The sequence below is a fragment of the Musca autumnalis genome, unplaced genomic scaffold (assembly GCF_047663935.1).
Source record: "Musca autumnalis isolate F117 unplaced genomic scaffold, ASM4766393v1 scaffold_2, whole genome shotgun sequence".
In the NCBI taxonomy this organism is placed as follows: Eukaryota; Metazoa; Arthropoda; class Insecta; order Diptera; family Muscidae; genus Musca; species Musca autumnalis.
In genome coordinates, this window is record NW_027411755.1 from 87,614,551 (window position 1) to 87,642,097 (window position 27,547).

At 33.7% G+C, this 27,547-nt stretch overlaps 1 protein-coding gene across 3 annotated transcripts in view; it reads right to left on the minus strand.

Moving 5' to 3' along the window:
• Nha1 (Na[+]/H[+] hydrogen antiporter 1) overlaps window positions 1-27,547 on the minus strand; it is a 118,725-nt gene that overhangs the window by 35,201 nt on the left and 55,977 nt on the right. Inside the window, exon 1 of one of the 3 annotated variants that reach the window (XM_073968163.1) lies at window positions 3,075-3,556. The exons of the other annotated variants lie outside the window; for them this stretch is intronic. Within the exon in view, the coding sequence (XP_073824264.1) occupies window positions 3,075-3,098 (24 nt within the window). The 5' untranslated portion in view covers window positions 3,099-3,556. Of the gene's footprint in view, window positions 1-3,074; window positions 3,557-27,547 lie in introns of those variants that run through there. 3 annotated transcript variants of the gene reach the window in all.

Sequence of the window (27,547 nt, forward strand, 5' to 3'; positions counted from 1 at the left end):
CCTCCGAGCTCTTGATTTTTCAAATGGGTTTTGTACTTTTTTCCTCCAAACTGTGGAAACCACTTTCGGCGTTATTATCTTCATCTTTTCAATCAGAATGTGACCGAAACTTCTACTAACCTTTACAAACTCTAAACTAAACTATCTCCTTTTAACCAAATCGAATTTAATAAGGTGATCCAAAAGGCGAATTCGGACAAATTCAGCAAGTAGTCTTCATTTGCTGTCAAAATTTTTTGCGCGAAATATCCCCAAATGGTAGAAGACAACCTTTTAAATATTCTTCGCGAAGCTTAAATAAAGATGTTGTACGCAGATATTCTTTACAGAAGCGAAATATTTGTTATTTATTGTTGATTAAAAATGCATATGTTTTGACAGCAAATGAATACATCAGTTGGTATTATTGTATCACGTTCTTTCTTGCACCATGCCTCTAACCATTGCTTTGTTGTTAATTTCCCAAAAATACGCTTGAAAATAAATGTAAATCGATTTGATTATGAATTAAAAAATTTCTAAACAACTTTTAAAATTCACATACAAATATAATTTTCGCCAAAAAACTATCCAAAAAGTGTCATGGTATACTCCAAACGCGAAGCTCGATAGAAATGTGTGGAAAAAATGACTTCCTTCAAAAAATATTTTTGCAATTTTTTCGCAGATTTTCGCGATTTTTTTAGGTTTTATCCTTTTCTGCCATGAGACCATTCCGAATTGGTGCGAATTGCCAAAATCTGTTCAGCCGTTCTTGAGTTATAAGCGTAGTAACTAACATCATCCTTTTTTATATATATAGATTCGGATGGTTACGCTACTGAATTAGGGCATCATATTCGTCGTTGGTCAACGACAGATTCATCCCGACATATCTCAGAAGTCTGACAAACGGCGAATCTTCTTCTAGGATTCATTTAGATGTAGACATTCAAATAACGGGATCTGTCCGCCAGGAAAGAGATAGTTCATGTGTATCCGAGTTTTCTACACAATCAATATCATATACGAAATTCAATGAAATATATAATCATAGAGTTTTCATGAGAAAAGATCGGGTAAAAGTAATAAAGGACAATGAAAACATGACAATATAGATTTCTTATCCTCATGGACCGACCCTACATAACATTTTTTAGCAACATTTTTGTAGAATATTTTCAGGCACGAAATCTCATCATCTGCTAATTTTTCAGTTCGTGAAAACATCCATCTGCCTACGTGCTGGGTAGTATACGCAATATATCTCATATATTTCAATAAAATTATCCACTCCACACCAAAGTCCAAATTTTGAGCTCTGGATTGTAGTTTAAGGGGTGATCCCTACTTATAAATTTCAGAAAAAAAGTAGAAAGTATAAATATCATAGAATAGGTGGTCAAATTTTTAAGTTGATCGGAACAGTATTGCCTTAGTATAAGCGTTGGATGGGAACAATTTTTTTTTGTATGCCACATATAAGCTGTGTTTTTCTCGAAATCGGCCACATAAATATATGACAATTCATTTATTAGTTTTCGAGCTAGAGTTGGCACCGCACAATGCTTTAATAAAAACAGGATTTCGTAGACGGCCTCAAAACTTCGTATTATTTTACTCTGTCAGATGAAGAAAAAAATCTGCCAAAAAACTACGTAGTTTTCTCGAAAAAATCATGAAAAATGGTTTTTATTGAGCTTTACAACTGGGGGTCTCCTTTTGAGGCTAAGCACACTAAACCCACTAAACACCAGTTTGAAACTTGGTCATGAATCGCTTATAATTTTGAAAGCTTAAAGATTTTCTCACGCGGAAGAATTCCGTCCAGACTATTCTCGTGCAAAAAAGGAAAATCGACAAAAACTGTTTAACTTTGAAAAAAAAAAAAATAATACGAAGTTTTGAGGCCGTCTACGAAATCCTGTTTTTATTAAAGCATTGTGCGGTGCCAACTCTAGCTCGAAAACTAATAAATGAATTGTCGAGCCAAAAATACCTCGACTCCGGAACTCTGGTTTCTACTACCCTTATTGAAAATGGGTTACATCGGTTCACATTTTGATATATCCCCCATAGATCGCTACCGCTAGATTTGTATTATTTTCAAGGTTAAATGGCTTAAATGTTGTATATACTTCACGTTGGGAAATGAAACGTTCCCACAGCGATTGATATTTCTAAACTTTTAGTAACATTATTCCACCGCAATGGCTACAATTTGTTATTTAATCGCGCTTGGGGTCCATAACATTGCTGCTGACAATTATTGGAATAGGTCCACGTTTTGATATAGGCCGCCATAGAAGGGAACCTACCGATTTTTGGGAATTTTTAAGTGGCTCAAATGTGGTTTCAATATAATTTATTGTGTAGGATATAAAAATTTCGACCGGACAAACTTATTGTCGCTTTCACTTATGTAATATTTCATAGAATTTTGTCCAACTAAACAAAATATTTTAATAATCTGAGTTTGGTTGGTTGCCGAAGGGGTTTTTTTAACCTCCAGGGCCTTTATCTGAGGTGGTATAGATACGTATATCTTCAACAAACTGTACATGTGATGCAAAAATTCTATTTTTTTCAATATAGTGATTTAAAAATTCACAAATATTCATTTAAAACACTTTACCATGACACCGGTCAAGATTAATGTTGTAGCAGGCGCTGAATTTATATCACTCCTCAGACGCAATAATTCTATTTACATTCTATTACTATGAAATTTTGTAAGATTTGTGTAGGCTATAACTAATTCTGCTACTACAACAACATTAAAAACAATTATAATATAATTTATCAGGATACGATTAGAATGTACTGATTTTTTGACGTTGAACAACACTCGGATGTATCTAAAAATTATAAATTCGATATGTTTAAATAAAGTTTTACAAATGTAAACACTCTTATTTTCCCATAATATATAATCTTTTTTAATATTCCTTTTTTTTCAACTATATAAAAAACTTAAATGCAATAAGAATTTTATTCAAATATATTCATGTTATTGTTTGGTTTAATAATTTGTTACAACACACATTGCTGTTAATTTGTAATAAAAAAACACTTAGTAAGTAAACGACACATACATGTAAGCTATACGTCTCCTTCATTTTTTTCAGAATTATTCGTTGCTTTTTTTAATAAATCAAAGTAAGTATTCGTTGTCGGTGAATACTCCGACTTCTTTTTAATTTAACTTGCACTGTTTGTTCTTTCTTTTAATTCCAGTTACCAAAGAATGTTTATGGCTTTGAAGTGTTTAATACATGTTATCGAAGTAATACTTTCGTTTTGGTAACGACCGTTACGTCCGTTTTCAATACAAATTTATAACTAAATTACTTTGGTCATTTAACATTGAAATAAATTCATTTTTTCCATATCCAATAATTAAAAAAATAAAAAGAATTTTACTCGTCTGCCTGCCAGCCAGACGACCGATTAACTGACTGACTGGAAAGACGTGTGATCCGATCGAATTGGATTTGTGTTAATTTTTATAATAAATTCGTGTAAATATTGTTGTGATATTGTTAAGTGGCGGTTATGTCGTTGTTTTTGCTACTATGTACTGTCGGCGCGGCGAAGCTTACCATATCAGTTTGCGCTTTTTGTTGTCGTCGTCGTCGCTGTTGTTGTCGTTGCCATTGCTGTCTTGTATTGAGTTATAAAAATTGATTTTTATTTGCTAAAAATTAACACTAATTATTGGTTAATTGTTGTTGTTATTTTTCCAGCCAAAAATTCAAAAAAAAAAAAAAAACAAACAAATAAATATCCTAGAGACAGACAATAAATAGCACGTACCATTGGATGCACAAATGGACAGATGGAATGGATGTCTGAATTTTATAAACGGGAAACCAACAAAAATATTAAAATAGTCATAAAAATTTTCACATTATTGACGCCGAGCTCATTCGTCGTTTACACCTACATAAACATAGTTGAAAAAACTACAACGATGTCTACGCGAAATACAAACCCCTTTTTAATTAGCATCAATTATGATACCTATTGTAATATTATTATCAGGGCTATGCCATCTCAACGGTCATACATACACCCAGCAAACCAAAAATGCCAGGGTTCTAGCAGAAACATTTCTTAAAAAAAAAACAGTAGGGAAAGGATCAAAGTCGGGCGGGCAGACTAGTTATATCAAACTCTGAACAGTTTCCAAAATAAGCTGGCGAATTAATTTCTAGACCAAATTCCGTCACATTTTCCATATCTCATTTTTAATATTTTACAGTTATAGCGTGTTTGGTGCAAACAATCAATTCAATACCAATCCAAATATGCATAGGTGCTAATCCAAATCTCGACGGATTTTAATATAATTTTGCAAACTTAGTTCTAGACCGAAGTGACGCAAGTCATATATTCCAAATTTCATCAAAATAGCGCGTTTGGTGCATTAAATCGGCCGAAAATATATTTTGGAGCTATATTCAAATCTGAACCGATTCTAACCAAAAGCAATAGCGTTCATCCTTTGGACAAACGAATGAACATCCTCAAATTTCATTCGGATAATAAATACGATCTGTACTTTGATTACAAAAATACATGGACAGACGGATGTACGGATATGCATAAATCGACGCGGAAAATTATTCTACAAAGACATAACAAGTAAAACGTCGATAAGTTCGGCAGGACCGAACTTTTTATACCGTTCTATGGGGGTATATCAAATCGTGGACCTGTATAAACTATTCTGTGTGGAAATGTTTAAATTCCCCTACGAAGACTTTATGCCACATTTCAGCTATTTCGGTTGGATAGTGTGGTTGGAGCTACCGTGGTGCAGTGGTAAGCATGTCCGCCTTGCACTTAGAAGGTCTGCGGTTCAATCCCTGACCAGAATATCAAAATTGTTGGCGGTGGCAAATCTCCTCAAAGTGCGGGAATGTTTAAATTGGCATACGAAGAATTTATACCACATTTCAGCTATTTCGGTTGGATAGTGTGTTTGGAGCTACAGTGGTGCAGTGGTAAGCATGTCCGCCTTGCACTCAAAAGGTCTGTGGTTCAATCCCTGACTAGAATTTCAAAATATGCAAAATCCCCTCAACGTAATTTGCCGACATTTCCTGGGTATTTCAGTCATGAAAAACTTCTCTACAAGTGGTGGCGTAAGACACGCCGTTCGGACTCGGTTATGGGAAGTAGGTCACATATCATTGAGCCAATATGAATCGGCGTGCACTCATTCGGGAATGAATCGGAAGGTAGCGTTCCATTGGGGCTATATCAAAACGTTGACCTGCACCGACAAATTTTTGGAGAAGAGTTTTGTAGCGCAAGTGAATATTAAATTGAAAATAGTAAAAGTTGGGAGGTACCGTTCTATGGGCGCTATGATGAAAACGATGATCTGTATCGACAAATTCTGGAGAAAAGTTTTGTAGAACAAGCCAAATTTTAGCTACTTCGATGAGATAATGTGGCCAAAACCTTCAAATACTGAAAATCGGGAGGTACCGTTCTACGGAGGCTAAGTCGAGGCTTTGGTCTGCACCGTAGAGAAGAGTTTTTTTATCCCAAGTTAAGACTAAATACCAAATGTCAGCAATTTCAAAGAGATAGTAACGCTAAATCCTTGAAAATACCGCTTTATTTGGGGACTATTTAAAACGTGGACCTATATAAACAATTTTTGATAGACATGTTTTTTAGCCGCTGGAAACACAAAATACCAAGTTGCAACTAATGAGGCTAATACCTTCAAAATTCCTTAACGCTTCACGCCTCACATTGTCTGGGGGCTATACCAACACGTACACCATTTTCAACACACAAAATGTTTTACGGACCTACAATAGATTTAATCAAAATGTTATTCAGTTACTTCAATCCGTTCGGGCGCCAGAGTGATTACGATTTTCTATCAAAATATTGCAAAAATTGTGCTGTATAGGTTCTGGAACACAACTATACATATATGGCGTACAAAGGAATAAGTTAACAAACACCCTTGTTTAATTCAATTTTATTATTTGCATGGGCAAAATGTTGAAATAATGTATTTAAAAGTGAGGACATGACCGTGTGCTAATAATAATTAATTAAATGATTTATATTAAATCCCAATTCATTGTGTGATAGTGGACATGTGTTTAACAGTTTGTAGAGAAACGGTTAATGTGACATGTTTGTAGTGGTAGTACGAACATATGTATGTTTGCACATACATGTTTGCATAAGATATACAGAACAAACAAATAGCCTACCTTTAATGCACATAGTATTGCATTTTAATCATCCAAATGTACTTACATACATAAATATGTATGTGTGCGCATAAAACATTGCACCTCCACGCCCAGTATCAATTAAGCGGAATTAATCGTTAAAATAAAAGACTCATTACGTTCATGTTGCCACAATTATTAACATCTGATGGTTCAAAGTGTTATATAGAAATAAAGGAAGCCACAGCAATGACAACAAAAGTGACATCAAAGCATCGAGAAAATCCAGGTTGTTAACAAACAAAGCATCCGTCTGCCTATTCAACTGGTATTGTTGGCAGAAGCTAGACAGCCTGACAGACAGGCAGATAGAAAGAAGAACGAACGAATGGGTGGAATACAAGTGACCAACATTTGACCCTAATGGGACACGAACTGCTTTTGTTTTGATTGCCAACTGAGCCTTAGTACGTTTTATTGTTGCTATATTTTTGGTCTGAATGACAACTGTGGTGTATATCTTAGTTTTTGATGATAGGCATTGCACACGCACGTACGCTTCTTAAATTAACATAAATTTGGTGTTTATTAAGGATGGGCGAATCTCAGTTGTTAGATTTTAGAATTAAGATTGGTTAGTTTTGTTAACGAGGATTTAAAAGGAACAATACAAATAGAAGGTGGATGCTTTGTTAATGTATGTATATTTAGTGAAGTCAATAGGTGGCGCCAAAATGAAAGGATAAAAGGTAAAACAACGCAGCTAGTTCGGCGGGGCTGAACTTTTAATACCCTGCACCATGAGGCAAACTTTAAGTTTTAACATATGTCAAATGAATGATGTTAATGATTTAATCAGGCTATACCAAAACGTGGACCTGTAATGTGGTAAATGAAGGCTGTAATTAATGAGGCTATGGTAATGAGGGCTGTACTTCGACTTGGACCTATATAGATGAAGAATGTTTTCCACCCTCTGGGGAGACAAAATGTCATGTTGCAGTTAATTGATCTGGAAAAATGACTAATTACGTTTTATACCAAAACAGATTACATACAATAACACAAACAATCAGTTTACGGCAAATTCGTTGGAAAATACACCTACATCCATCCCTTCGATATCCAGTGTGATTTCCACAGACCCATTGTAGAAATTCATATTGATCAAGTAAATGGTTCAAGAATAAGGTTATCAAGGATGCGTATTCCCCAAAAAGTAATACCCTGCACCTACCAAGGCAAACTCAACCGGGTGACACAGAAGGGGAATTTAGGCCATAGTCTTCTTCAGGCCATAGTCTTTTTCTTCCTGTTACGAAAGTACCAATGTACAGTGACCAATTTTACGAAAAACCTGGCCAAAACTCCAAAAATGTTTGGATTTAGACCTAATTTTGGGTACTTATGTTTTTGGGCCACTGATTTAATTTTTCATATTTTTTAACACTCATGCTGTCATTGAAGACCCCTTTAAGTCCCTCTTCCTATAAAATGGGAGATCAGATCAAAATATTTTACAAATTAGTTCGACATAAAATTTGACTATAGGTCTCAGAATACATCAAAACTCTAAATTTTACTTAAATGACAGAAAGTGACCCTACGCTATATTCTTACATTCAAATGAGACCAATATTGTAATAATCGGGATAACCGTTTGGATGTTATAGCCAAAATAAGCATACATTTGGGTAACAAAAAATAAAGTTTGGTTTTAAAAAAGTAGTTTTCACATGCATTCCAGAGTTGAAAGTATTAGAAAAAAATCTCTAGGAGCACTTCTTTTACGTTTTCTTGAAACTCCGAAGAAACTGGGCTGATTTTTGCTTTATTCACATAGAAGTTTTTCCATTGAGGAAAATTATTGGGTTGTTGAGATAAATCATTAGGATTCTTAAATGTAGAATTCAAATGAACCGTTTTAATTTATATGCATTTTTAAAATATATGTAAATCGCGTAATTATCAAAATAATTTTGTCCTCACGTGATTTTCAGCAAGATCATATCTTTTAATTTGTATATGTATATTTTTCGAAACATAATTTGGAGGCTAAGCTGTAGCATCGGCTGCATCTTAGCATTAAAAAAACCTATAAAACATCGCTAATCTGCGCAAAGTGCATACAATTTTTGTCCGCATCCGATTTCAGTGTCATCATGAAAATGTACATCGATATAAATCTATTTCAAGGCTATCAATCACACACTATTTTTGGGATAAAATGAATGTAGCTCAGTGAGACTGTAGTAGTTTTTTCATTGCAGTGGAAACGGCCCGCAGAAAAAGCGTTAAAATACGCCATATTTATAAAAATTAGATTATTTTCCTACTTTGAAATTTCTCATATCTCGCGTTTTTTGTATATGGATTTTTATACCTACTGTAAAACATTTAGTACCATTTAGTACTTTCATGAGCTTTTTGTTACGCATTTCCCAAAATCCTACACATCAACAGGTCTATTTCGTCACTACCCAGCAAAACAAAAGGTCCGATGGTGGCGCGTTAAGAGTTATAAATATGAACAAATTGTTGGAGAGAAAATTCATGTTTTTGTCGACACTTCGTACTCTTGAAAATTCTAAAGGGAAATTGTTTCCGTTCGAATCTTCGTACAGAATTCCGAAATAATTTCGTATGGAAGTCGGATGTGCCTTCCTAATCTTTTATATTGGAAGTAATTTCGTATGGAAATCGAATATACCTTTCGAATTTTCGTTAAGAATATTGTACAATTTTGGGAAAATGTGATACACAATTATGTTTGTTTTTCGACCTCACATTTAGTCGGACATCCGAATTTTGGTTTGCTGGGTAGAGACGGATGATGCTAATATAGTACTTATACAACTAATTTACAAAAATACCAATCTAACTACATCAAAAGTAATGCTCATACGGAATTCTAAGTCTATATCTCTGTTCGTTTAACCAATACCATTTGTATCGAATTAAGTACTTTAGGTGTGGATTTTTAAAACCTACAATTTATATAAACCTCTGTAACTCATTTTTTCACTAGAGATCCACTAGAGATCCATTCCTTTACTCAATATCCGACCCCTTAAGGGGTTATAGCCATCTGCAAATTTGCCTTTGACAGTTCACCATTTTATAATTCTGTTCGCTTAAGGACAATACTATAATGATCCCTCCAACTTTAGGGAAAAAAAAGTTTCGTAGACGGGCATTTGTCAGAAAACTATTTTTCTTTTTTTAAATAATAAACTACTTTTCATCAAAAAAAAAAAAAAAAAAATCCGAAAATAACTCAAGGTGTGACCTTTCAGATGAAAAAAATCTTCTCAAACAAGTTTGGTAGATTTCTGCTCAATAAGTGGCTATAACCTTCTAATATAGGTGATACCATTAAGTATTTTGTGCCACTATAGTAACCACCTCCTTATCTAAATACTAGCCACCAACATGGAAGTGTACCGTACACTTATAGTACTGACTAACCGAACCGGTCCGCGTTGCTGGCCTCAGAAACAGTTTTATGTTACATTTTTTTAAGTTATTTATATTTTTCTTGCATCCGCGTTGATGACCCTTCATTTAAATGAACGTCCAGTGGCAACTTAAGAGCCGACTGTGCTCTCCTTCCAACTTCTTATAATGTGTCTGATATACCTGATGAAGATATAGCTATTATTGTGCTATATACACTAGGATGACCCAAAAAGACAAAATTTCTTTTCTTTTTTGATTTCCTACCCCCTATTTTTTCCATTTGATCCAAAAATTTTATAAAGGTTGGTCCATTTAGAGGTTCCTAATTTAATCTTTAAAGAAAAAAACATAGTAAAATCAAATTGAATGGGGAACGTTTATTATCATTTGAAAGAACATTCGATGACATTTATTTTTTGCAGATTATGTCTAACAAATATTGGCCAATTTTCAATGACTCGTTCAAGCTTTTCGACTGGTAACTGGCAAATGGCACGTCTGATGTTTTCTCCCAAGACCGAAATCGAAGCGGCTTTATCCGCATGCAATTTTCACTTTACATATTCTCACAGGAAAAAGTCTAACGGAGTGATATGAGACGATCTTAGTGGTCAAAAGGTGCTCACCGAAGTGTTCTTTCAATAAATCCTTTGATTGATGCTATGTGTGGGAAGTGGTGCCGTTTGATTGAAACCAAATGTCGCCGAGATTACGAGCTTCAATTTCAGACATCAAATAATCGGTTATCACGGTTATTAGGCTCGAAACACACTCCCTACATAACGCGAATTTTCATAATAAATTTGAACGATTTGTAAACGTTGTAGAGACGTAAGCTTTTTCATGATAAATGTCAAACAGTACTAAGCAAAAATAACATGAACACGTGACACGACTCACGCGTGATCTGTCAACAAAGGCTGTTGAAAAAAGTACCTCTTGTTCGATCACCCTTTCTATGAAATTTTATGGCGATCGGTAAACGTTAACCCGTGCCCACGTAGAGATCTTTGGGGCCAAAGGTCCATTTTCACGATAATTCTCTAAATGCCACAATTATGGTCCAATCGTTGAAAAATCTTTACCAGTTCATTATTGTGGCTATTTTAGGCCCTATATAGCTATATCAAAATTGGGGTTTTTTACCCTAAAAGAAAATTACGTTGTATCAATGAAATTTGTCATTGATTTTAAACCAACGTAAGACTTGATTGTATTAATGAAAAAGTTTCATTGAGTTTCATAAAATGACTTTCATTATTGTTTCATAGTATTAATGTGAAAGTTTCATAGCAATAATATAATTGTAATTTCTAACTACTTTTTTGAATTAATAAAGAAGTATCATTGCATAATTGAGGAGATTGCATTGGAATATTGAATAAACTCATTATTTTTATTGAATGAAACTTTTCATTTATTCAATGAAACTCTACGTTGGTTCAAAATCAATGAGACATTTTTCTTTCAGTGTAAAAGGCATTTGGCGATACCCCGCCCCCTCCGAAATTCAACAAAATATAAAACCTATTTTCAGCTCGGGTCCTCCCTGTACATTCTCTGAAATTTCCAGGAAATTAGGTTCCGTAGTTTTGGATATATAACATATTTAAAAAAGAGGGCGTGCTAAAATTGCGTTTTTTAAAAAATAGGCCATAGGAGGGGTACCCCGCCCCCTCCGAAATTCAACAAAATATTTAGCCTCCCTTTACATTCACTGACATTTTCAGGAAAATCGGTTCATCCGTTTTTGAGTCTATACGGACATACAAAGATACTCACATTGTCTTTTACATATAAGATTTTTAATACGAACGAATGTACGTATGAACATCTGTGTGGACAATGTCCATTTGACATTCTAGCTTTCACCACATACACTAATTTCTTTATAATGAATAAATAACTTCTTGTTCTGCAAAATTTTACCATTTTCTTTTTGTTGGGGTCTGGGTCACGTGCTTCAAATAAATTTATTTCCTCGTGGACACTACTCATCTGTAGCATTATTGTCGTCATCAACATAAAAACGTCAACGACATGCATGTGGTGATCATGGCTGATGACATTTGTCTTGTGCATATTTTTGGTATTAACATGTTATTGTTTGTTCTTGTTGTTATTTTCTTTCGCATATAGATGTGACAATTCTACATACATATGTATCTTGTTTGTTCGCTGCTAATTACCAACTTGAAGTGTCTTTTTTAATACAATGATTATCGTGTATTCGTTGGGACCATCTCTATTGACTGTTGACAGTTTTTGTTAATACTTTTTTGCGTAAGGTTTTATTTAAAAAAATCAGTTTTATATTTACATACTTAGTTATAATAAAATTTAAAAGCAAACGATTTAATAGGATTAGTCTCAACTAAGCGTTAAGAAAATTCTACTATTTATAGATTCCGGTTTATACTTACATATGTACAAAGACTACCGTTCAAAATACAGTGGAATCCCGATAAATCGTACTCCGATAATTTGTAACAAAATGCCGACCCCTTAGTCGAAGGTCACACTAGAGTGGTTTCATTGAAAGTTTTAGATATTCGTAGATCGAGTTCCCTACTACAACAACTTCGTGATATTGCTCTAGTATGGAACTTAGAGGTTCATCAATTAGAAATATGGCCAAGACCCTCGAAATAGCTAAAATCAGGGTGTACCTATATATGAGGGCTATACCAAAACGTGGACCTACATTGATGATTTTTTGCATAGATGGTTTGTATTAACTAGGAACTCAAAATACTAACATTTGTAGAAATTCGTTGGAAAATATGGGTAAAACGTAAAAAATAATGGAAATCGGATACACATTTATATCGTAGCTATATCAAAAAGTGGACCGACATGACCCATTTTTGTACCAATAAATCTATGTATGTATAATCCAAATGCCTCTATCAATTCTATTTTCAAAGCATTATCTTTAATTTTGCGAAGTATAGCGCATAATATTGTGGACACATTGCCTTTGGTTAAGTTTGTATATAAAGGGCCCTGAAAACAGTTTGGCCAGAGAACGCAAAACCATTTTGGGGTTTTGATCTACTAACCGAATACTATTACCTCCACTTGGAATTTTTCACATCCCAGATTAGCTGTTGCACAGTGTTATCGCCCTGGATGTTGTTTCGATTGAAATTTGCACCGTTGAAATTTTGAACATATTATATTGAAATCGGTCGAGATTGGATATAGTTCCTATATATATTTTCGGCAGATTGCACGCCTTCTATGTCTAGTTTCAATTGTTTATCTATAAATAAGTTTGCCATATCATATTGAAATCGGTTCCGATTTGGATATAACTTTATTGTAATTTTTTATTATGATAAATATTTGAAATAAATAAATAATCTATTCACAGTGGAATAATATTGTTGGCACCGCCCCACACTGGTCGAAACCATTGATCTAGCGGCGCCAAAATCAAAAAATCAAAGTATAAAATTGCGAAATGTTTTCCATTGTATCGATTACAGACACTCTGCTGACTAAAATTTTGTTTTCACTTTTTTGTTGTTGGAAATATTCACTCAGTTATTAACTGTCAAGTGCAAGAAATTTTGATGCATCAGATTTTAACAAAATTGTTGCTAAAAACCTGATTTCATATGTGTTTAATTGTTTAATAAATTCGTAATAAAACTAAACAAAGTTTATTTTTTATTGATAAGGAGGGTGTAAGTTAAATTTAAAAAAAAAATGTTTGGGGCCTGAAGTTACATAGTTATGTAGCAATAAATTTTCAAAAAATATTATTTTGTTTGTTTTGTTTATTGTTGAAGATTCAATCTCATTTTCGATTGTTTGAGTGGAGTATTCCTCCATTGGCTCAACTTCATTTATTACCCTCTATTACAGAGAGTAATGTTTTTCAAAACGAACTGACAGTGTTGCAAAATTTTACTGATCGCTACCAATATCATGATTTCATCCCGGCGAAGGGAATTATCAATTGGCTTCTCAGTTTTTGAAATGATGCCTTTTTAGCGAAAAACCGAACTCTTTAAGTGTCTAGTATTCTCATATGAATGAGAATCACACTCACTTTTTGGCTTTTCCAAAGAAACACCAAAATCAAAATATTTTGCAACATGTCAGCACGTATCAACTAAGAATTCTTCGAATTCTGTGAGTTGAAAAGAACACCAACACAGTTGCCTGTGAGGTTGTTATTGGAATTTTGTTTTTAACAAAGCTCCATTCATTCGCCCGTGCCTCGGCTGTTTTTTGTTTGTTTTGTTTATTGTTGAAGATTCAATCTCATTTTCGATTGTTTGAGTGGAGTATTCCTCCATTGGCTCAACTTCATTTATTACCCTCTATTACAGAGAGTAATGTTTTTCAAAACGAACTGACAGTGTTGCAAAATTTAAAGGCATCATTTCAAAAACTGAGAAGCCAATTGATTATTCCCTTCGCCGGGATGAAATCATGATATTGGTAGCGATCAGTAAAATTTTGCAACACTGTCAGTTCGTTTTGAAAAACATTACTCTCTGTAATAGAGGGTAATAAATGAAGTTGAGCCAATGGAGGAATACTCCACTCAAACAATCGAAAAATATTATTTTTTTATGTTTCTAGTGCATTATACTTTTGTTACTTTTGTTGAATGGAGCGTAACTACCAAGATCCACTGAGGTTCAGTCCAATTTTTTTACTAATTAAATTGGACTTCCTAGATTTCGAATAACCACAATTTAGCTGCGAATAGCTGCAAATCTTGCTGATAAATAGTCTTGAATAATAGCTTAAATCCTCAAAATACCCAAAATCTGTCGGTACAGTACAGTTATATGGGAGTTATATCAAAATGTAGACCTATATTTACAATTTTTGGCGGAGAAGATGTATAACCAACGAGAACCTCCTATGCCAAAAGTCATTTATTTTGTCTGAAAATGTAGACAAAATCCTAACAATACCGAATATTGGAGGTACCGTTATATGGGGACAATATCAAAACGTAGACCTATGTCCACAATTTTTGGTGGAGAATGTTTGTGTCCACTGGGAACCCCAAATACCAAATAACAGCTAATTTAGCCGGAAAATGTAGCTTTAAACCCCCGAAATACGGAAAATCGGGAGGTACCTTGAAAGGGGCCTATACCCAAACGTGGACCTATGTCCACAATTTTTGATGGAAAGGTTTAGTGATCACTAGAAACCCTGAGTACCAAATTACAACTAATTTGGAAGGAAAGGGTGGTTTAAATCCTCAAAATACCGAATATCAGGAAGTACCGTTATATGGGGGCTATACCAAAATATTAGCCGATGTTGTTCATATTTAGTCCATTATTACCCACGGACACAGACTGAGTTCGTACAAAATTTCAGAAAGATATCTCCATTCGTTTCCAAGTTATTAATTTCGCGCCGCTAGATCAGTGATTTCGACCACCGTGCGCCCGTCTTTTGTTTTGGTTTTAATTCTTCATTTTAAATCACTCCTTTTGCCTTAATCAATCGACCCACTTCTTTTAATTTTTTGTTTTGATTCTTTTTTGTAGAACATTTCTTAACTACTTCGAAATAACTCATCATGACCTTACCTAATCGAAAACAGCAGTTTAACTAACGAAAATCACATGGGAATTATTGAAAATAAACAACGACAATAAGAATATAACACTTCAGCTCAGCTGTATGTCAAAACACATGACTACCGTCGGCTTCGCTGTCAGATCATTTGTTGTTCAACACTTTTTTGTCATCCGGCAACTGGCATTGTGGTTTTATATATGCAAACAATGTAAAGTAATCACAACTTGTTGTGGTTTTTACCTTTGTTTTTTGTTTACTTTTTGAAATTATTTTGTTTTTCTTTATTTAAACACTTTACCTGTGGGTAATTTTAATCTACGGCAAAAAAAAAAACGTTGTTTTAATATTTTTTGCACGGATAGTAGCTCAAATTGTTAAAAATGAAAACATGTGTATTTTAATGAACGTTTTCTCGTGGACATAGTGAAGAAGATGGCAATAATACAATTGAAGTCCGTTCGTATGGGGAGAATTTCTTATCAATGATTAAGGCCATTGGTTGGTAAGGTCATGGTTTAGGAATATAACATCACATTTAAAATTAAACAAAACCTTAAATGTAAAACTTATTCATAAGTCGTGTGCTTCACATATCGCAATAATAGATTAGTTTTAACTAAATACGTGTAAGTATTTTTTATTTCCGTAGCATAGAATCCATCCTAAAAAGGTTCATGCTCAATTTGGAGGCTCAAAACCAGGAAGGAAAGAATTAAAGTCGGGCGGGGCCGACTATATGATACCCTACACCACGATTTCAATACAATTTGGCATACTTATTTGTAGACAAACCTTTTCACACATTCCAAATTTCTTTGAAATTGGACATACATGAAATCGGCGGAAAATATAAATATATTGGAACTATATCCAGCCAATCCACCTTGAGCAATGATCATGAAATATTGACGAACTGTATTTAATGCAATAGAGAGAATTAACAATATTTATGAAATTTGGTACAGATATAAAAAGATTATTCATGGGGTTTCGCCATTTTGAAACTTTTAAGCATAGGTTCACGTTTCAGTATATCCCAGAATTTTCCAACCACATTCGACGTTAATTTACATTTTGGTTTCAAATTCTTGGAGACATTGCGATAGTTTTTGCTATCGCAAAATGTTCAAGTTCGGATGTACTTGATTTTGGGATTACTTTTGGATTATCTGAAAAGACTCTTCATTGTCTTCTACAATTTCTAAGTGTTACCTAAACGACTTCTATTAAACACCTCCAATACGAAGAATAAATCGAATCTGCGAGTGCCGATTATACTTGTATTGAATATTTCCAATTGAAAAGTCTCTACTGTTCCTATCTTTCCAAAATTGGTTGTTTATGCATCTATTGTGTCGATATCCTAAGAAAAAATTATTTTATGTCACAAAAACACCAAAAATTCGCTTTTTTACCAAAAGTGATAGAATCCAAGCAAGCTAACTACTACAACAATTGTTGAAATTTTCATTACGAAAAAATCAAAGCGGTTTTGCTCGGAGTCAGACGATGCAGACTACGACTCATAGACTCCGGATCCTACTCCCAGCACTGTTTGAAACTACGAAACTCATGTTTGGTTCTGACCAAAGCATGCCCGAACGAATATTAGAAGGCCATTTGTTGACAATAGAAGACAATGTCAGAAAACAATCAGCAAACTTGTAGCTAAATCCTGACAAAATACTATGTATATGTCGAAAAACTGCACGATCCCTCTGTATTCTCTGCTTTTGGTAAAATGTTACGGAAGTTACATTCTTGGTCCCTTACTCTTCAAAATTTACTTCAACCTTTAGATATTCATGTTTATCCATGTTACAATTAAAATTTTTATGCAGTTTTGAAGACGCAAGTTGATTTAACGCAAATAGATTTAAACCACATTTGAAACGTGATGATGAGATGTCGGTGCATGTATATGGCTTACCACTATTCGGGAATTCCCTTGACCCATAACTTATCATAGGATGCTCATATTAGGAATGTTATATCCAAAATTTCTTCCGGGATTGACGTCCTGTACAAGTTTAAAAATAAGTTAAATACTTAAATACTTTTTTAACTTTTGTGGGGGACGTACCCGAAGGAGTGGACTGATCGAAAGTAACCGTGCGCTCCAGCCACTATACATGGTGTCGTAGGGGTTTTTTACAGCATTCAAGCCATTTTCCGAGGAAGTATGGACTTGTCCCTTAAAAAACTTGTACCATCCTAATAGGGGCAGCGAATACATTTGCACTTTTCCGAAAATTTTGTGTAGGAGTTATCTAACGGAGTGGACCGATATTGTCCATATTCGAGCCTGATCTATATCTGGTAGATATCATACTATAAGTATGTTCCAAACCGGTTACTGCCTTAGAGAGTTAGCGTTCCCACAATTTTACAGAAAAATGTTGAACTTTTTGAGGGACTAATTTTATAAATACTTGGTTCAACTCTCAATCCTATGCCATGAAATTATCATATAGAGGAGACAAATGTGCAATTGATTCAACTCTGATTCTATTCTGTTTTAATAATGCAAAGAAAGTTTGGAAAATAACCTTTAATTATAAAAAAATTTGATAGAGTTATATAAGTTTCCATTGTTTTGCCAAGGCATTTGAAGTAAGGGATATTTCGCAAAATCATTTGAGGTATAGTTTGCCAAACATATCATAGTTATTTATTTAATATGCAAGAATATTTGACTAAGGAATAAATTTTCTTAGTCAAAAAATTTTATATTCAGTTTTCTGAAAAAGTTTGCATTGATGTGTCGACCATTGAATATATTTGGGAGCAATATCCAAATCTCGACTGACTCAATATAATTTGGCAAACTTTTTTTAGACCAAATTCCGCTCACATTTCAAATTTCATCAAAACTGGTGCACCAAATACCTAAAATCGGCCGGAATATATATGGGATCTATATAAAAATCGGAACCGATTCTAAATCGAAATATATAGATTTGGTCTTTTGGCCAGATAAACGATATTTCCCAATTTGTATACGAATCGAACAAAAAATGCGACCTGTACTTTGATCACAAAAATACATCGACAGACATAGATAATCAAAAGTAACCACGAGTCTTATCGTTCACTCTTGTAAATTACATACAAATGCACAAAAATGGTGTAGGGTATAAAAAAGCTGAAATTCGGTTGTACCTTTTACCTAAAACTTTCTGCAGAATTTTTTATTCCCATGTCCAAATACAAAATTTCAGTAATTTCGGTTATTTAATATGGCTAAAACCTTCAAAAATACTGAAATTCTGGAGGTTCTATGGGGACTGTATCAATACGTGGATCTGTAATTATAAATTTCTAGGAATAAGTTTTATAGCCCCAAAGGATACTAAAATCTAAACTGCAGCCACTTCAGTATGATAATGCGGCTAACTCCTTGAAAATATCAAAAATCTACCTTTATAAAACGTACAGAAACGTCCTTTTTCAGAAAGTGTCCATAAAAGAACGTTTTTTCAGAAAAGGTCTATAGAAGAACGGTTTTTTGGAAAGGGTCTATAAAAGAACGATTTTTTCAGAAAAGGCCTATAGAAGAACAATTTTTTATTAAGGGTCTATAAAAGAACGATTTTTTCAGAAAAGGTCTATAGAAGAACGTTTTTTTCAGAAAAGGTCTCTAGAAGAATCCTTTCTTTCAGAAATGATCTATAGAAAAACGCTATCTTTCAGAAAAGGTGTGTATAGGCACTAGGGTTATGACTTTTTGACATTTTTCCTCAAAAATGATTTCCTGTAGCAGAAATTAATGAACTTTTGCCTATTAATCACTATGCTATCGTTTGTTCCATTGAAATATAAAAAAAGTTCACGCACAAATCGATTTTAAAAAAATAATTTTTTGAAAAAATATATGAAATGAAAAAAAAAAATTTTTCAAAAAATTATTTTTTGTTGCACAAATTAATAAATATAAGCCTACTAATAACTATAATAACGTTTATTTCATTCAAATATGAAAAAAGTCGCGAAAAAAGTCACTTTGAAAAAATTTTAATTTTTTTGTTTTTTGTTAAAAAATATATTTTTGAATAAAAACGTTTACGACATTTTTACGATTCTCAGAATTGAAGAAAAATAGTGAGAAATAAATTTTATGTCATTTTAATTATCTCATGTGGCTCTAAAGTTTATTTTCAATTATATATCTGTTTTCAGTGACTTCAAAAAATTGTCCATAATTTTGATAAATTCAAGTTTTAAAATCATTTTGTGCGTGAGGTTTTTTCACCTAATCACCTTATAATTAAGATTTTATGTAATCTTATGGCAAAACTCATCACGCTATGATACAGGGATATAAGGTTGTAAAAAAGTCATAACCCTAATAGGCACTCTTTCGTTTAGAAAGGGTCAATAGAAAAATCCCATCTTTCAGAAAGGGTCTATAGAAAAATCATATCTTTAAGAAGGGATTATATAAGAAGGTGTTTATATAAGAACCTATTCTTTCTTTCTTTCCTTCTTTTTTTCTTTTTTTTTTCTTTTTTTTTTTCTTTCTTTCTTTCTTTCTTTCTTTCTTTCTTTCTTTCAGAAAGGGCCTATAGAAGCACCTTTTCTTTCAGAAAGCGTCTATAGAAGCACTTTTTCTTTTAGAAAGGGTTTATAGAAGAATTGAACTTTTTGAGGAAGGCAATCCATATATTTCGAAACATTATTGCTCTGTTCCAGAACCTGCAAGAAGCTACTATTTTTTACTACGATAACATTTTGTCCGTTATGTTATCGGAAAAAATAGTAAAAATTAGTAGATTCTTGCAGTTCTGGAACAGACCATATGTGGCTATATACCGGCGGCAAGTTGGTAAGATAGTACAACTTGGATAATATGGGTACACAGTTTCATTAATATCGATGTATTTACCACAGAAATTTTCTGGACATTTGCAGCAACTAACAGGTCCATCATATAAACCGAGGTCTGTGGGTATATGTAGAATATCCTGACACCAATAAAAACATTAATTTTTCCATACCCACTATTTTCTCATCATATTTCTGAAGATCAAATCGTGAGAACCTAAAAAAAGTCCTAAAAATGATTTAAAAATACTCCGGCGGTTTTTTGTTTTTCATTTTCTCATCTATGAACATTGTACTTTCAGAATCCGCAAAAACTTCCCAGGTGTAAGCACCTTTCATTTAAAATTAGTTAAAGCGCACCGTGAAGTATTTGCGACCTTATATCTATCTTATATCTATAAAAGAGGAAAATGTTTGTACGCTTGTTTGTTTGTTTGTAATTTATGGACTCGAAAAGCACTGAACAGATCATCCTGAAAATTTGAGGGTATATTGCAACATCGTCTGAAAGTGAAATAGGCTGAAAGGAGATATAGCCTCAGGATCGGAGGTACCTCCAATAAATTTAGTTTTGTATGCAGATATCTGATTAACGGCTACAAATACAGTCGCCCAATTTGGGGGGTATGTGACGGAATTTGGCCTACAAATAAATGTGCCAAAAATTATCGAAATCGGTTCAGATTTGGATATAGCTCCCATATATATTTTCGGCCGATTTCATGTATTTGATGCACCAAACACGCTATATGTACACGAATGTAATGAAATTTGGAATGTGTGACGGAATTTGGACTGCAAATAAACAGATTTGGATATAGCTCCCATATATATTTTTCGTCCGATTTCATATATTTGACGCACCAAACACGCTATATATGCCCGATTTCAATAAACGTGCCAAAATATATCGAAATCGGTTCAAATTTGGATATAGCTCCCATATATATTTTCGGCCGATTTCATGTATTTGATGGCTAAGGTTTATTTCAATGAAATTTGGAAAGTGTGACGGAATTTGGACTACAAATAAATGTGCCAAAATATATCGAAATCGGTTTAAATTTGGATATAGCTCCCATATATATTTTCGTCCGATTTCATGTATTTGATGCACAAAACAACCTATGTATGTCCAATTCCAATGAAATTTGGAATGTGTGATTGAATTTGGTCTAAGAATACATTTGCCTAATTATAATGAAATCGTTCCTTTATCTTAGTCGGTGTAGCAAAGCGCGCCGGGTTCACCTAGTAGTATATATTCTTGATTTTTATTGAGATAGAACGGACAGATGCGTATTTTGTTCACACGCACGTAAAATTCGAATATGAGCTAAATCGGCTCACAATTTTGAATAGCCCCCATATAAAGATACCTTCCAATTTCAGGTATTTTTCAGTTTTTAGCTACATTTGGCTTTTAGGGTTCCTAGTGGACAAAAACTTCTACACTAAATATTTTGGCATAGGACTACGTTTTGTAATAGCCCCCATATACATAACTTCACCAACCGATTTCAGATATTTCGAAGTTTTTAGCTACATATTTTTAACCAAATTAGCTATAATTTGGAATCAAGGGCTCCCATTGGTCGAAATGCTTATCCACCAGAAACAAGAGACATATGTATACGTTTTGGAATAGCCCTTATATAGGTACCGTGTGGTGGACGTTGTGTGAGAACTCGAAATACAAACTCATAATTTTTTCTCAACTTTGTAAAACTTTAAAAGGTATATTTATTAAATTTGTATGATGGCAACCTTTTTATAATCACTTAAAATTTCTTTGTTGTTAATTTCGCTAATTTGTTCCATGCAACAGTTGAATGTATATAACACAATGTCTATGCAGTAAACACTTTTTATAGGTCGCATTAAATTCACACTAAAAACACACATTTTTCAATTTCTTTAAACGATTTCAAGTTTCCACCTACTCCCCTCATGCAGACCAAACAGCTCTTCTCGCTTGATGTTAATCCACTTTACTCTAGCATATTTAGTTCCAAAGGTCATAGTATCTCTGGCATCATCACAATTGTGGTTGTTTCTCAAAACCGAAACATTTAATGGTACAATTGGTAATTCCCTCCGATGAAGCTGACCCCTAGTCGGCCTGTCCTAATCTGCATTCCTTCTCAGGGAATATATCATTGTGCAGAGATATATTCTTATACACAGGTCTAAACGCTGCAAACCATAGGGATTCTACAATAAACTAATATGCCCGTAAAATATATGCTGGTGTGGGTCTTGAGGCATTTGCTCTCAATATCATCAGAGAGTAATAACATTCGGGTCAACGATTAACATTAGGATATTGCATATTAAAATCATGGCTTTATAATCGGGTATCTATTATTTTCTGCTGTTTAAATTTTTTCCTCCAATTTTTAATTATTTTATCCACTTGTCTTTTTCTTAATATTATTTTGTATTTAACTAAACATGGGAGTCTATAATAAGGAAGCAATGGGAACATGGTTTGGGCTGAGAAGGTCACGAACCCCCCACCCGACTGTAGCTCGGGTATCAAAAGGCTCCCACCGACCTACCTCTTCCCAAGTCTCTGAATGCCTAGGAAATCATTAAAATTTGCATTCTCACGAAATTAATTCGTGTTCATTACAACCGCTCGATTTCAGGTATTTTGAAGTTTTTAGCTACATATTTAGACCGAACAATGGCAGTTACAGTTCTTATTAGTCCGAAAACTACTAAAAAATGTGGACAGAGGTCCACGTTCTGATACAGACCCCATGTAACGGTACCACCTAGTTTCAGGTACTTTGAAGTTTTTATCGACATTTTCGGCTCAAATTGATGTATTTAGGGTTTCCAGTGTTAAAAAATCGATACCAAAAGTGGTGAACATACATCCAATTTTTGAAATAGCCCCCATTTTCGTTTTCGGGTGTTTTGTAGAGTTGGACAATCTCGTTCATTTGAACGATCCGGATCATTGTCCTCGTTCAAAGACGAATGAATAACATCATAAAAACCAAAGTGTGGAATTAAGTACACGCAGTTTTACCGGTGTCCATTGAACGAGATAGTGATCCGGATCGTTCAATTGAACGAGATTGCTCAACTCTAGTGTTTTGAAGTTTTTATCAACTTTTGCTTTAAGAATCATATAAATTCTCCATAAAAATTTGTGGATATAGGTCCACGTTTCGGTATAGCCCTTATATAACAGTACCGCCCGATTTCAGGTATATTGAAGCTTTTACCGAAAGTTGGAAATATTGGTCCATATTTTGGAAAGAACAACAATGACGTCTAATGACTGTTTTAAAGGGAGTATTTATTATCAGTTAAGATATTCTTTCATAAATGAAAGGAAACTAATTATTTCTATTTACTTTAATACACTTCGTCGTGGAGGGTATAAAAAGTTCGGCTCGGTCGAACTTACTTGTTTTAAATTCCTTCTATTATAAATTTTGAAAGTCTTAAAAATTTGTGTTTGTGAACACACATAATATGTTTACATTGATATTAAAACAAGTATAGGTGTCGAATATCCTTTATTTTCCTGGGACAATTTGTTTTGTACATCATTTCTCTATGTAATGAGAAACAACTCAGTTAAACTTTTTGACAAATGCAATTGCGAACATAACACGTTCCGATATAATATTTTTTTACTATTTAATTCAGCCAACTTTGTTTTCAACAATTCAAAATTTGTTTGTTTGTATGCTTTCGTTTGACAGCAAGTAAAGTGATTATTGTCAAAAAAGTTAAGCCATAAATAAATTTGTTGTCCGTTTTGATATATTGTGTTTATTTTTTATTTTATTCAAGAGGAAGTTGTATGAGTGACTGGTGGTTTTCTAAAGATTTTTTGTTTATATAAATAACTGTGGTATACGTGCATGTTATAACCAGTTAGTATTTCGATTTTTTCTCGTTACTGGTGACAGGCTGAAGTGTTAAATAAAAAATTAATGCTTTTTTACTTTTGCTGTATTATCATGTGATGACATTGTCCTTTAATAGCTGTACTGCAGAAGAAATAATGACTTTTAAAACGTGCTGGTCGAAATTATTTCATATTTATCACGTGAATTGTTCAAAAATCTTTTTGAAATAAAAAATAATTAACAAGATAATTCCAGTATGGGACAAGTATAATGTCAAACGAGGTAAAATAATAGGGTTACTCATATTTATAGTAATTAAAATGAATATGTTTATGGAATACTGGTTTGATTTGCTTACATCCATAAACATTAACATAAAACGAAAGCGTTGGTTTTGTAGAATATAAAAAATAAAAAGTTTTCAGCACCTTCAATTTCAAACGAATAATCTGGTCTACGTTTCCAATCCGATTTGTGAACTAGATTGTTGTTTTTACAAGAATAAAAAAGCCCATTCCATGGAGTATCGTAATATATAGATATTAAGAACTTGTATGGAATACCCTTTCTACCCATGCTACTTTACACAAATAAAATAAAAAAATTCACATTGTAACATTTTTGTTCAATTCATTAAAGTTTTTTATAAAAAAATTGTTGCAATCCTTTTGCGACACCTGCTGAGTAAATAATAAAAATAAACAAGCAAGTAATGACACTGCAGGACATCATATAATCAAACTGGTATCAGATACCAAATTGCAACAGGCATTCGATACATCTGTAAGTTGTAGAAAAACTATATACATATTTGAAAAAAGCTAAAAATGATTGTCGCATAACACTAATAAAAAATTCACAAATCGGATCGAAATCCCTGAAACGAACAAATATAGAAATAAAACTTGGCACATGTTGAGTTATTACAGAAAAAAGAGACACACATTTATATTGATTTATTATACTTTTTTGGATATAAATAAATTATGCAAATATTTGCTGGACCACAACACAAAAAAATTGATCATAATCCAGCAATTGTCAATAATGTATCAATCACATTTTTTCACATTTTTCAATCAGTTGCAAATGTGTGCGTTTCACATATGTATGTATAACAAAGGAAAATGAGAACTTTATTTGCTACATTTGCCCATAGTCAGTGATACTAAGTACATATTACAGTTTATAATAATGGTGTTATGTCGCTGTTGTTTCTTAGCAAATATGTATGTATGTATGTACTCGTATATTAGTACATCGTTCAGGTGTTAATTTCAGGTGAAAATTAATTTTGAATAAAACTCTGCCTGCTTCTGAAAATGTGACAATATTTAATATTTGCCTTTGGCTACTTATAATAACTGTTGCAAAGTCCAAATATATATTTACATCCTCTTTGTATACTTAATATGGAAATATGTGTAGGTGTGGCTACTATGGCAACTTTAAGTAACAATACCATTATATGTATGAATATATGTACGTAGATATTTAAATGTTTTATTAGTTTCAGCGGAAGCCAGATTTGAATACTATAAAGGACCACAGGAAAATGAATATTATATGAGGGCTGTTATACATATGGGCAATATTTTTGGAAATTTATCATAGCTGAAGACTAGGTTTACCCTCTTATAACCGGGGGGTGCGAATCAAACCCCCGAAAGCCTTTTGGGTTCTCAGGCCAAACATTTTTTCGATTCTGGGGATTATACTGAACAAAAAATGTTCAGGACCATGCGTTTACGATAAAAATCGAGTTTCCACATTTTGTCATACAGTTTTTTTCTTTTTAAGGCAAATTTGCATATTGTCTTGCGCTAATGTAGGGTGTATGTAGTATTCTGTTAGTAGTTCAAACTCTCAAAGGGTTTTTTGGTTCTCAGGCCAAAACTTTTAAGAGCCCCTTATATACAACCTTAACCAAAGGAAAAATGGGTCCCCAATATTATGCGCTTTACTTCGTAAGATTAAAGATATTGCTTTGAAAATTGATAGAGACCTGTGTATTACATATAGAGTCATTGGTACAAAAAAAAACAACAAAATGGGTAATTTTGGTCCACTTTTTGGTATAGACCCCATATAAGGGTATACCCCGATTTGTTGTATTTCTTACGTTTTACCCATATTTTCCAACTAGTTTCGCCAAATGTTGGTATCTCCCAAGTCCATGTTCCGAACCGATTTGGTATTGGGTGTGGTAAATTCTGAATGGAGGTGATGGAGAAAAGCAAAACCTCAAAAGGGTTTTGAATTTTATGATAAAGTTCTCTTATAAAGGTACCTCCGAAGTCCATGTTCCGAACCGATTTGTTATGGGGCGTGGTAAATTCCAAATGGAGGTGATGGTATTAGGCCAGAAAAGAAAAATCTCAAAAGGATTTTTAATTCTCAGGCAACATTTTCTTTTTCCCTTGCGAGGCACTGTTCCCAAGTGCAGATTCCGAACGGATATGGTATGGGGTGTGGTAAATTTCAAATGAAGATAATGGTATTAGACTCGAAGAGCAAAACCCTAAAAGCGTTTTGAATTCTCATCCCAATTTTTGATTTTATGATAATGTCCCTATATAAAGGTACCTCCCAAGTCCAGGTTCCGAACCGATTTGGTATTGGGTGTGGTAAATTCCGAATGGAGGTGATGGTATTGGGTCAGAGCAGAACCTCAAAAGGGTTTTGAATTCTCAGTGGAATTTTTCATTTTATGATAAAAGTACCTCCTAAGTCCAGGTTCCGAACGGATTCGGTATAGAGTGTGGTGAATTCCAAATGGAGGTGATGGTATTAGGTCAGAAGAGAAAAAGCTCAAAAGGGTGTTGAATTCTCAGGCCAATTTTTCATTTTATGATAAAGTCTTCAACCGCCTGCAAACAAAAGAAGATTGATTGTGGACATAGGCACATTTTTTTGGTGGGGAAGTTTTTTGACTACTTTGTTAGGGTTCAATGTAGCCAAATTACACTGTGCAACAAAATGGAGGTGAACATAAGCACATTTTTTTGGTGGAGAAGTTTTTTGACTACTTTGTTCGGGTTCAATGTAGCCAAATTACACTGTGCAACAAAATGGAGGTGAAAGTCTGGGGCACGAAAAATTCCTCTTGGGGAAGAAAGGCCTTGGTGAGTATATTAAGAACCCCGAAGGACAGATCCGCCGTGAGTCGAACTTCCGCGTTATGGCGTGATGAAGTTTTTGCTAGAGACCCTGTAAGCTATAAGGAATTAGCGTTATATCTTTGTTCGTTGTTGGCTTGGCTTATTATTGAGATGACATGTCTTCAGTCAAATCGAATGAATCGAATCAATCGACCTTTTAACTCGCTTGCTTCAATGTCCTTTTCGTCCTATATTTTAAGAGCTGCTATAAAATACCACAAGATGACGTTTTTCAGCTTCAAAATGTTCTTCAAAAATGTCGATGAGAAAATTTTAGGTACGTCTCTTATTGACAAGTAATCGATTTTGTCGCGGTTTCGTGGTCGTTTTGTACATTTACCCTGTTTTTGTTCAAATGGAAATCATTCATGACCATAAAATATTTTTATAAAATACATTTTTCGCTTCCTTGTAGCTTTATTAACACTATCAAAAGCAACACTACTACTAACATAAAACTCCATTGGGACGATGT